Source organism: Lemur catta, chromosome 26 (genome assembly GCF_020740605.2).
Source record: "Lemur catta isolate mLemCat1 chromosome 26, mLemCat1.pri, whole genome shotgun sequence".
NCBI lineage: Eukaryota > Metazoa > Chordata > Mammalia > Primates > Lemuridae > Lemur > Lemur catta.
In genome coordinates this window covers 846,610-859,651 of record NC_059153.1, presented here as the reverse complement: position 1 = coordinate 859,651, position 13,042 = coordinate 846,610, and the positions used below count along the sequence as shown (strand labels likewise).

The 13,042-nt window shown below is 38.5% G+C and overlaps 1 protein-coding gene across 4 annotated transcripts in view; it reads right to left on the bottom strand.

The window, feature by feature from the left end:
• GSTCD (glutathione S-transferase C-terminal domain containing) overlaps nt 1–13,042 on the bottom strand; it is a 56,613-nt gene that overhangs the window by 37,770 nt on the left and 5,801 nt on the right. For all 4 annotated transcript variants that reach the window (XM_045537394.1, XM_045537397.1, XM_045537395.1 and 1 more), the window contains 4 exons: nt 10,534–10,974; nt 9,162–9,611; nt 7,572–7,823; nt 6,288–6,381 (listed from right to left, as the gene is read on the bottom strand). In XM_045537394.1, the coding sequence (XP_045393350.1) occupies nt 6,288–6,381; nt 7,572–7,823; nt 9,162–9,611; nt 10,534–10,953 (1,216 nt within the window). In that variant the 5' untranslated portion in view covers nt 10,954–10,974. The remainder of the gene's footprint in view (nt 1–6,287; nt 6,382–7,571; nt 7,824–9,161; nt 9,612–10,533; nt 10,975–13,042) is intronic.

Sequence of the window (13,042 nt, the reverse complement as noted above, 5' to 3'; positions counted from 1 at the left end):
ATTAAAAAGTTTAATAAAAACATATTATATAAGTATAACAAAATTATGTATTTTATATGGTTGTGTCCTTATTTAAACCTTTTAATATTTTACATGAAGAAATTTTAAACTTTGTTCAAATCTTTTAAACTTTCACATGAAGAAAGTAACCCTGAAAAATAAAGATACCTTTCTACTAGTTCTCTACCTCCTTGTTTCCTTCCTATTCTATAAAGATTATTTGGTACATTACTTTGATTTTTAATTAGAAAATTCCCCTAATAGTTCTCATTAAAAGCTATTGTAAAAATATTCCTACCACCAATAACACTTCTCTTGATGGTCAAGTATAATTAATTAGTATTCTATAAAAGATTAACATACCATTTTCATACAGTTTTTAATGCTATAATTGGAAGAATTTTGCCTAGTAAAATTTTATCCACCTCTTTGCCAGCTTTGATTCCTTTTACTATTACTCTAGCTGACTTCTCTAACTTTCTACTAGAAAAAAAGATGAATTTAACACATGGTTTGCTCTATCTCATTCATATATATAATATATATCACATGTATGATCTATATCTATTTAAATTTGTACACTGATATACATCAGTGTTTTGGCACTAAATCAAAAGAGTACTACTGAGAACATAACAAACTTGTTCTTTGCAATCTTGTTATATTTTAAACCACTTAGTATAAATTCTGTCCATCTTTACATATATGATCATTTAAAGGCATTTAACTTTAGAGTAAAAACAGTTTAAATAACCACTTTAAATAATACTTCGGTAGAGAACTAGAATGCTTGTGGAGAATTTCACTCTGGACAGAAGAGGAAGTAGTTAAAAATCTGTAGAGTTCTGAGTCAAATATGGTCAGGTTTTGAATTTCACAGTTAAGTATAACTTAGAGAAATGAAAAATATTTAGGTTAGGGAAATTTTTCCCAGAAAAAAAAAACAAAACACCCAAACCTTTGATCTCATTCTACTGGTGTACTTTTAGTATTTTAAATGCCAAAAAGTTGAAAAAGTATCAGCTTTATAATCTAAAGTTATTTAATATAAACAAAAAATATCGAGGAGACTATATTCTTACATTGTCTCTGTGGAAAATGTTTTAAAAGTGAGAAAAGAAATATGTTAATTTTGAGTCTCCTCTATTATGGTGAAGCAGAAAAAAATAAAACTCCGAGACTGCTATTTCAAGGAAAAAAAAAAATCTTCTTGAAAGAAATAAAAAAGTATTTTTATTCACACCATCAGGGTACTTCTACTTATATTTGCTAGTAGGACTGTCGATATAAAGTAGAAGTTTCCATAGTTTAGCAAATGACTCAGAGGTATGCAAAAGCTTTTATATCTGACTTACTCTATGCTCAAAACACAAAAAGAATTAAGTTGTAAAGAAATATTTGAACAGCTTCAATGCTGTTCATGCTATTCTGGTGGCAAAAACTGAAATAAAAGCAGCCAATGCCTGCATTACGTCTGGTACCTGGGGCGATACTCTGGGTGGTGTGGTCCCCAGGGCAGCATCATGGGGACATTTCTTGGGAATGAAATTCTAAGGCTCCACCTCAGCCCTGCAGGAGAAGCTCTGGTGTAGGTCCCTGCAATTTGTTTTCACAAGCCTTTCAAATGATTCTGATGGATATCCCGGTTTGAAAAGCTATGGTTTAGGACAAAGCAGCATCCATACACCCTGCCTAAAGGCCCTAGAGCAAGCTTTTGTGTTCCTTCCAGACTCCCCCAAGGACACTGTGGATGAGACAAATTTTTGTTATGGTGAACTGTTAGCATCTCTGGTCATGAGGACACATCAGACAAGCCCAAATTGAGAGACGTACTACAAAAAACTGGCCTGAGCTATTCACAGACAGACCATGGTTTGAAAACCAAAGAAAGGCTAGAACCTATTTCATGTTAAAGGAAACTAAAGAGACGTACAATTAAATGTGCCACAATCTACTGGACTATTGGTTAGATGATATGTACTAAATTAAACATCCTGTTCTGATAGATGTATTAAGACTATGTAAGAGAATGTTCTGCTTTTAGGAAATATTCGGGAGTAAAAGGAAACACTGCCACTTACTCCTAAACACTCCATAAAAATATAATAACAATAATAATGTATACTAAATCTTCAGTTTTCCTTTCTTCAAACCAAATAATCTCAATTATTTTAGCCCTTTAAGTCTATAGGAATAAAAGAATTCAAAGAGTTGTCTAGTTTAAGCAGAAATTTGGGAAATTGAAAAAAGATCCATAGTTTCAATTCATTCAATTTAATAAAAAATTACTGAGTGCCTATCTGCAGGAATCCTACACTCAAAGGGCTCTCAGTCTATTGAGAAGGAAAACATGCACGTAAATAATTATAATGTAAGAGGAGCATAATGTTAAGTATCAAAAATGAAGTGTAAGAAAGTACTAAAGGGAGCAATGGATTCTGACCTCTGTATTAGCTAATATTTAACATTTACAGCTTACTAGGCATTGTACTAAGAGCTTTATATATTAATGCGTCGAATGTACCAACAGTCCCATCAGGTATGTACTATTATCCCCATTCTACAGCTGAGGCAACCAAGGCACAGAGAAGGTGCCTATCTGGGCATAGGTTATCTCGCTAGGTAGCTGAACAGCCAGATTGCAAACTCAGACAGGGGGACCCCAGGGCAGAAGGTTTAACGAAGGAAGCAGCGTTAGAATTGATCCTTAGACGAGGAGTATAATTTCAACAAGCAAGGGGAGCGGGAAGAAGAAAGACGTAGAGGCACTAGACAGAGGTTGTAAGAAACAGGGAAATGTCCCAGGGATGGTATGTAAGCTGTGGGGGGAGAAGAGTGTGAGCAGAGATTGGCAAATCGGATAGACTTAAAAAGTCCGTTAGGGTCCCATCATGGGGATCAACACAGGCTTTGTGGGTAAAGAATATAATTCTGACAACAGGCACCAAAATCTTGATGGAATTCGATGGATTCAGGATCAGGAGTCAGACTTTGAGACCCACAAGAACCAGTAACAATAAAATCTTATTGCAATATAATCTCTCCTAAAAGATAGCACAGGAACACAAATCCTGAGGACATGTTCGTCGTGATCCTCTATACCCCTATGTAATAATTTCATTTCATGAAGATCTTATTATCGTGCAATGTTTGAAATTGCCAGAACTGAAAATAGCAGGTCTAAAATGCCACAATTGTGCCTTAGTTCAACAAAGACTGTAAGTGTTTCAGGAAACAGTGAATGAAATGTGAGTCAATCAGGTAGTCCGGCTGTTAGAGCTGCCTCTTTGTCCTAATATTTATGAAAACAAGGTGATCCAATTACAGGGATGTAATGAGTAATATATTCCATGAACTCTGCCTGTTGGATATGAACTTATAACCAGAAAAACGACCAGGCATGAATATTTGATGTGAGATCTCCTTGAGTTAGTAGTTTGATATGATTGATTGCTCATATTAATGAGTGAAAATATTATTTTGATTCCCATAGTAAATTAATTATGGATAAAGCAAAACATGTGGCATTTGGAAAACACTTGTTTTCATTTCTTGATAAATAGAAATATTAATGAAAATCTGATTTTTTATCCAATAAACTGTAAGTGTAGCCTGTTCAAAATATATTATACAAAAATGAAGTGCATACAACGAAAATCCAACTGCAAGTACCATGAAATAAACATTTAAATTACATTTTTCAAAATGTCAGAAAATAAGTAAAATTAAAACACTAACAAATGCATTACATTGTTTTTTTCCCCTCCCTCGCATTACATTATTTTTGCATAAAATTAATAAAAGACAAAAAAATCAATTTTATTTCATAAAATATCTTTGAGGCACAGATTTTAATTCCCTAATATAACCTTCCATTCTGGGAGAATTCTAAATTATTTCCTTGATTGACAGAATACAATTGATCCATGAGAGACAGGCAATATTAGGTAGTATAACAGAAAAGAAGAATATGAGAAGGGAAGGCAAACTCTTTCAAAGAGGACTTGAAAATCAAGTTACATTTGGCTGAACATAAAACTAAAGAATAGGTGAATAATTGAAGAAATAAAACACTGAACTATTTTTAAAAATTCTCTACCTAAAAAACACCTAAAAATGGTATTTCAAATTTAACAGGCATCCTTTACATGTCTAACAGGTTTCTGAGAATAAGGAAAATCCATAGGACCTCAAAAACCTGGGGGAGCAAAAAAGTGGTAGGGGGCGGCAGGACTGAAAATTGGTGTAATAATCTTGAACCAACACCGTGGCTGCCCTAAAGGTATTTGCTAATAATAGCGACCTAGACTTTAACAGTAGGACAGAGAGGAGAGGCTAGTCCTTGATCCCTAGCATGGGGTAGAGCTGGAGCTAATATTACTACATGAAAGCAGAAACCCTGAAAAGTTATAGTCCTCCGAAAAGATGCATTAAAAAGCCCAGCACAACAACAAAGGGAAATGATAAAAGGTAATTTATCTGCTTAAGTCTCGGTTCCAGATAGGAAAGGCTTAAAGAATCTGAGCTTAGGGTGTCGGCAAGAGGACCAGCCGGAAGCCCCCACAGCTCTTTACCCCCAAAAAAGACAGCCTCGACAACTAATAAAAGGTTAAGCAAGAAGATTCCAGCAGCCCCTTCAACACCTTGGATACCTACATGCCTCACCGTTGGGGTCCCCTGCAGTCCTCACAGGCACTAAGCCCAGCTGAAGGAGCTGCCTGGAGCCCCCACTGCTGTGCTCCCCCCACCCCCAGAAGGAGCCGATACTGTGCCCTTGCCCCGTGGCCCGTGTGGCTACTGCACAATGCCATCTTGCAAGTGGAACTCCAGGGCTAGGCCCATGGCATCCCTCATCTCTGAGACGAAGCCACTGCCAAACCACACCCGCTAGGTGGCTGACATCCCCAGGCACAGCTGCAACCAGATGCCACCCCCTTCCCCCAAGGCCCAGGCAGCCCTGTAGGGGCTTCTTCCCCCACCCCTCCCAGTTCCTAGTCCTCAGCTGTGGCCGGGGCTGAAGTTGCACCCTCCCTCTTGGAGAAATGGTGCTTTGGCAGAATCACTCTGTCGTCTCTCTCACAGTCGTGACTGCACCCTGCCCCTAAAGGCCAGAGCTAAAGCCACACACTGCCTCTTAAGAAAACCGTGCCTTGGAAGAGCTGTTCCGAAAACCTCTCCTAGTCGCTGCGGAACCCTGCCCTGCTCTGCCGGAACTGAAGCAACACAAGCCATGCCAGGGAAACGATGCCTTGGCCAAGTACAGCAGTCACGCTCCTCCATGCCTAAGCTGGAGCGGTCAGTATTCTATCTCCTAGGAAACCAGCACCTTTGCAGCCCAGGCAGTCACACCTCCCCAGTGCCTAAGTTAGAGCAGTACCCTGCCTCCCAGAATGGTCACCAGTACCTAAGCTGATATGGTGCCCAGCGTCCCAGGGAAATAGTGCCTGGGGCACAGAGAACAGCCATGGACTCTTGGCAAGTGGTCTTAAGTTCTAGTACTTTGAAAGGCCAGGTGTAAGCAAATATAATCCCTTTGTGTGGGAATTTACCCTTAATCCAAGCCCCACAAGATTCCCACATATTGAGTAACCCCAAAATGAATTCACAATCTGAAATCACAAAATTCACAGGGAAATAAAACACCAGAAGTGAAGTCAACAGAAAAAACAAACAGCAGAATTAGAACTCTATGAGCATCAACTATTAGAAGTAACAAACACAGAATATATAATAACTGTTTAAAAAATAAAAAAGAGGAAACAAACACAAGCAAGGAAAAGGTTATTATCAAAAACAAACAAACCAAATACAATTTCTAGCAATGAAAAAATATAATCATTTAACCACAAACTTAACAATAAAAAGATATTTTTTCAAACAGTATTTTAAACAATTAGAGGAAATGTATTATGAACTGGGCATTAGATAGATTCAGGATTTTGGTTAATTTTTATTAGGCATGATAATGGCATTGTGATTATTTGAGATGTCAATATTTTTTTACAGGTGTGTACTAAACGTACCTGGGATTTTTTTTTTTCAAAATACATCAGTAAAGAACAAAACAGGAATAGATGAAACAAATGTACAGAAATAAAATGTGGGAAATATTAAATCTGAGTGATATGTGTCTATAAAATTTTTCATAATAAAAATAAAATGAAAACTCAATGAATAACGTAATCAGAATATTAGACAAAGGCAAAACGAGAACTAGGGAATTGGAAGACAGATCTGAAGAGAGTGTCCAGACTATGAGTAAAACTTAAAGAAAAAAAAACCCCCACCTTCCTTTGGGCTCACGGCTGCAGGGAGACCATTCCAATCCAGGGTCCAAGTAGGGCAAGGGTGGGGAGAAAACATCACTTCGATGCCTTTTTCCTAGAAAAGGAAATATCCTCTTTCCAATTAATGAATTAATAAACTCTTATTATGTTCTTGAGACCCAAATTTCTATTTTCTATACTGGCAAGGAGGAGCATAAATAGCAATAATCATCAGAGATTCCCCCAAATACTTATTCATTACATAAAAAATACAATATGCTGGGGTTTTTGATAGGATGGTTACTTACTTATTATTTTTTAATTGAGATAATAAAAAGTAATGCTATTTTAAAATTATTATTAAAAAATACATAGAATAAGCAACCTAGAAATATATTGGATGTTAAACAGAAAAGTCACCTGAAGATAAATTTTATCAAAAACAATCCGCACAGGCCGGGCGTGGTGGCTCACGCCTGTAATCCCAGCACTCTGGGAGGCCGAGGTGGGTGGATCGTTTGAGCTCAGGAGTTCGAGACCAGCCTGAGCAAGAGCGAGACCCCGTCTCTACTAAAAATAGAAAGAAATTAGCTGGACAACTAAAAATATATATATACATAAAAAAAAAATAGCCAGGCATGGTGGCGCATGCCTGTAGTCCCAGCTACTTGGGAGGCTGAGGCAGGAGGATTGCTTGAGCCCAAGAGTTTGAGGTTGCTGTGAGCTATGATCGCACCTAAAGCACTCTAGCCCAGGTGACAGAGCAAGGCCCTGTCTCAAAGAAAAATAATAAAATAAAAATAAAAGACATAAGTTATGCCCCAAGGAAAAAAAAATCATATGTATGCTCATTATATAGCAAACACATTAAAATAAAAAATTAAAGTAAAAATAAAATTCAAAGAATTCCAAAGTTGTAAATTTAGACTTGGAAAGTAAATTGAGATATTAACTTTTACATTTCTTTAACTTCAAATCATCCTCAAACCTTGTACTAGGAAAACATCAGGTTAAAATAATATACTTGAACATAAAAAAAGTTTTGAGTAAAATGCTTTTTTGAAAGTATATTGTGACTTTCGTGGCTCCAAAGATACATATTAAAAATCTTCAATTTGCTATACTTTGCTTAAACGCAAAAGATTAGCAGAAATATTAATTGGCAAAGAGTGATGTGAGATAGCTACTAATAAAATTTATAACAAAAACAATGTTGACAAATAATTACAAGTCAGGCTAGAATACTCTGCAACGCCATTCATACGGAACTTTCCAAAGAAAATTTTAATGAAACAATTTAAATACCATTAACTTGGTCATAGTCGGTCTTGGTCCTCCTACAAATAAAGGATCATTTTGCTCTTCTGAACCAGGTATGTCACTTAAGTTTGGATGCTGTTCATTTGAGGGGGTCAACAACTCTGGTAAATGAAGAAATTGGATCCCACACTTGGAAGCAGCTGTTTTGACTCCTGGCACTTCCTGAATCCTCTGGTACCACGAGGCTAGCAGTGGAAATTCTACTAGCTTTTCAGAAAATTTCTCGCAGATAATTACCTAGGCAGAAAAAGGATAAAACATATTTTCATATATTTGTTTGTTGTACTGAGGGAACCTTACATACCACAAAAATCAAACATTTTAAAAATGGTAAAAAAAAAAAAATTATTGCTACAAACGGCACAAAATGAAATCTAGTGACTCTGTAGTCAATTGTAATATAAGGGGGCAGAAAAAATTGAATAAAAAAAGAAGCAAGATGTTACATCGATCCAAAATATCTCCTCTGGGTTCCTTTCCAATCACTTATTACATGTAAAATATTTTGTGATGATTTTATATATTTCCTTGGTCATGCCTACTGTTTTGTAAACATGTCATAACTCACAGATGTTTAGGTGAGCAGTGTACACAGGGGGGAAAAAAGTAAACAACCTATCGAAATGGAAATATAATCCCAGTTCTCTATTTGTTACTTATAAATTACAACTAGGGGGTTAAAACTGAAAACTCTTAAGCTACTTCAATCTTATAGAGAACAGAGAAGCATACAGACAACAATAAAATATTTCTGATTTGACAATGTCCAACATAATCAGGTTAGTATTTTAAGTGATGAGTAATTATAAAATACAGCTGACAAGATGTTTTTAGTTTTTAGTTCTTCTAGTATTTGTTTTTGTTTTTTTTTATTTTGGACCCTCTAAAATTAGGAGGTAATCATGACAATTAGAAATTAATAACTGCAACAATTACTACTAACATTTTAGCAACACAGAATTAAAAGTCATAATAATTATTAACATTCATTGAGTGCTTACTATGTGCCAAGCACTGTTCTCCACACTTTACACAAGTTTTCATTATTTTCTCCCATGGATCCTATTAGACAGGTACTATTATTATGTCCATTTCACAGGTAAGAAAATGGGGACAGGGCTGGGCGCGGTGGCTCACGCCTGTCATCCTAGCACTCTGGGAGGCCGAGGTGGGAGGATTGCTCGAGGTCAGGAGTTCGAGACCAGCCTGAGCAAGAGCGAGACCCCGTCTCTACTAAAAATAGAAAGCAATTAGCTGGACAACTAAAAATATATAGAAAAATTAGCCGGGCATGGTGGTGCATGCCTGTAGTCCCAGCTACTCGGGAGGTTGAGGCAGGAGGATCGCTTGAGCCCAGGAGTCTGAGGTTGCTGTGGGCGAGGCTGACGCCACAGCACTCTAGCCTGGGTGTCAGAGCGAGACTCTGTCTCAAAAAAAAAACAGAGCAAATGGGGACAGATATTAATAACATGCCCAGGACCCAAATGACAGTAAGACGTGGAACTGGAATTCAAGCCTGGGCGACTCCACAGACTGGAACTCACTGCCAGGCACGTCCTTCAGACAAAACCTTACCAGAAAGTGATGGATACAGGGCAGGAGCACGATGTCCGTCAAGGTGAAGTAGAGCCCTTCCGCAAACACGTGCTCCAGAGGGGGCAGGTCAGAGGCTTTTGCCTTTCGGATGTGAGGTGGCTCCCTGTGGGTGGCGGCTGTTTGGCCCTGGACCCTGAGCTTCGAGAATGCCACCCGCAGTTCCAGACTCCTGGAGGAGGACTCCCCGTCTTCAGCTGTCTCCGGCGTGTGGCCCTGAGTAAGGGGTGGCCCGACCTGAGCTGCCTTCTGCTGCTTCAGCTTCTGCCTGCGGAGCTTGTCATCGTTGTGCACCCGCACCGGCTCACTGAGCTTCTTCTCCAGCTGTCGTATTTCCACGGGGACGGCTGGCGGCTGCTCAGAAGCCTCTCTGAGAAAATTCTCGATAACCAGAGGAATGGTGAGTTCACACAGCCGGGTCCACTGGCTAACCTGCAAAGCCAGAACAAAATCAGAGAATGAAAGGGCTCTCGACTTGCAACACAGCTCGAAGAAAAATGACTGTCTTCTTGGGAGATCGGTCTTGGGCTGAGCATCGCTGGGCTGGGCTTTGCTGCTGTAACAAGAGACACATCACCACGGTGCTTCACAAGTGAAAACATTTAAGCAAGGAAGGTTTAGCACTTGCGCATCCTCCTTTTCCTGAATAAATCCTTACTTACCAAAGCTTTTAAAAGGTACCTTCCCTGCCCCACCCTCCAAAAAGGCAGGGCTTCCAAAGCGCCGCCATTCCCTTGAAAAATCCTCAGTGTGATGAAAGGATTAAAAAAGGAAGTTATTCTCTAAAAATCATGTCTCCCAAACTTCATAAATTAAATCTTACATTTTCGTTTTTCAGTGCTGCACTTGAAATATTGGCATGTACGAAGAACTAGTTTAACTATTCTATAAGTTACTGTGATTTTTTTTTTTTTTTTTTTTGAGACAGAGTCTCGCTCTGTTGCCTGGGCTAGAGTGCCGTGGCGTCAGCCTCGCCCACAGCAACCTCCAACTCCTGGGCTCAAGCGATCCTCCTGCCTCAGCCTCCCAAGTAGCTGGGACCACAGGCATGCGCCACCATGCCCAGCCAATTTTTCTATATATATTTTTAGCTGTCCATATCATTTCTTTCTCTCTTTAGTAGAGACGGGGTCTCGCTCTTGCTCAGGCTGATCTCGAACTCCTGACCTTGAGCGATCCTCCCGCCTCGGCCTCCCAGAGTGCTAGGATTACAGGCATGTGCCACCATCCCCAGCCTGTAATTTTTTTTTAAGTAAATGAATATTTATTTCCAACAGGAAGTTAAGACAAATGTTCAAGTAAATAAATGTTATCATTTTGCCACTTTACGTAACAGAAGGGACATTATACTTACTTCGGCACAGGCTTTCAAGCAAGTCTTTTTAAAACCCAGAAGTTCCAAAATTTCCTTCTTGGAGGGGTCCACTTCGTACGACTTTTGGATGATGTGTCTTAGCACAATGGCAAGTCCGGCTCTGCAAAAGTTGTCTGGTTGTTCTACTACCGCAGGCAAACAGCAGTTCTGGACTATCGGTGGAAGTTCTTGCCTTGAAATAATTTGTATTTTAATATCCTGGGACAGCACATCTCTCAGTAATGAACTGTTTGTACTTTCTTTGGTCAGAACTAAGCAAACTTTAAAGATTCTGCAGTCACAGTAGGACAACAAAAACAAAGTTACAGACGTATGAAGAGGAAAGATACATCCTTCTGTTTGGTGAGAAAAGTCCAGGTATAGATACTCTTCTGTAAGATTTTTCTTCGTGCCTTTCATTTTCTTCTTTCATCGGGTCACCTAAAGCACAAATTGAAGTGGTTTTAGGAACATTTAATAGAATAATTTAGAAGCTAAAACAAAAGATGAACGGTTTAAAGGCCGGTTCTAGAAATTAGTAAAAAAATTTGTGATCGATAATAATGCTACAAGAATTTGTTCTTAAAGACTGGCTAAATGACTTTGAAAAGAAAAATTTCCACCCTCTGCAATTAATTTGGCTTAAGGGTGATTTTATACCCAGCTCCTTTAAAATGAGACTACTTTAATGTTTTGCAATAGAACCCTCCCAATCAGGTACTTTGGGGTTTCATGGTGAGACAGAGGAGATAAATAAAATGGGAAATAAGAAATCAACCAAGAACACTGAGAGTTGTCTGCGGATAAAAGCGTTGAGAAATTCTGAGAATGCGGGTCCTTCCCCAATGCTTGTTTTAGGACCATACGGTAGAATGATCAGAGAAGGGACATTCATGCCGTGATGAGAAATGCATTCTCGTAAAGGAAGGGAGGAGCTGTCGAGTGCTGAATCACGAAAGAGAAACGTATTTTAATTTCCCCACAAACTTAGAGGTTGATAGCTGAGAGAGCTCAGAGTGAACATGTCCAAAATCTAGTTCCTTCTTCTGCCCCACTTCTCTTATCTCGGTTGACGGAACAACATCCTTCTAGTTTCTCAAGCCAAAAACCTGGGGCGTCATTCTTAATTACTCTTTTCTTTCATACCCCTATAATTGATGCATTAAGAACTTATTTTGGCTCTGTTTTCAATGCATATCCAGAGTCTGACCATTTCACAACATTCCCGTTGCTTCTACTGTGATCCAAGCCACCATCGCCGCTGTTCTGAATGACAGACAGCAACTGCTGGCTTCCTGTGTCACCTCTCCCCTGTCCGTTCTCAACACAGCAGCCGAAGTGATCCTCTTAGAAATGAAGTAAGATCCTGTCACTACTCACCTCAAACCCTCCAGTGTCTTCCCATCTTACTCAGAGAAAAGCCAAAGTTTCCCAAGTGGATTGTTATTCCTCTAAAACACTCGGTGCCTCAGTGCCTTTGCACGTGGTGTTCCCGGTACCTAAAACACCCCTTCTCCTTCTTCAGGTATTCACTCAGTAGCAAGTTCTTACTGAGACCCTTCCTGGCCACTCAATTTAAATTGCAAACCCCAACTCCTACCCTCCCCGAAAAAAATCTTTCTATTCCCTCTGCACTTTATTTTTCTCCATGGTATTTATCACTATTGCAACTTACTATATATTTTTTTCTCTCCCCCAACTAAAATGTTCCATGCCAGAATTTTTCTGTTCACTGCTACGCCTAAAATACGGTCTGCTTTATATATTTACATATATAAGCAAGAAAGTGTTTGACAAATGAATGTATGGATACACACACTGGTTATTTTAAAGGTTCAAACACACACAATCTTGGGGTCAAATTATTGACGGGTGTTTTCAAGTCATATTCCTTAAGGCTTTTCATCAATTATTGTGACTTTTTATGTTGGAGTCATACATTTTTTCTGGGTCGAAGATTCCCATTCTGATCTGTAAATCACAATTCCAAAGCTGACACTAGATGGTGCTCTCTTTAAAAACACTCATCACGGAATTATGTACTAGGAAGATGGCACAGTAGAGGAGAAATTATTTTAAAAGCCTTTTAAAACTACACACGCAACTCCTTTAAGTATATGTGAAATGTTAGTGTAGTTTTAATTTTAGGAAACCTTCAACATACTAAATTTCCTTTAATATTCCAAATTCCTTTTTGCTTTAATCCAAAGCGAGTCACTGCGGTTCTTGGTTCTCTACTTTTTTTACTTAAAGAGCTTCTGATCCATCATAACAAAGGAAGGTATCACGCTATTAAGTATGAAATGTCGGATTTCCTCAAGTACTAAGTTTGACAGTTGATATCTCTGACATTTTACTTTGACGTTTCTTGTTTTAACTTTTACTTAATTATCTTAGAGTTAAAAAAAAATGACTCTCCCTGGGAAATTTCTCCCAATTATGTACTAATTTTTAAAATAAATATTAAATATTTAGTAAGCCTGAGCAAATTTGAAACGTTTTTGGCTTG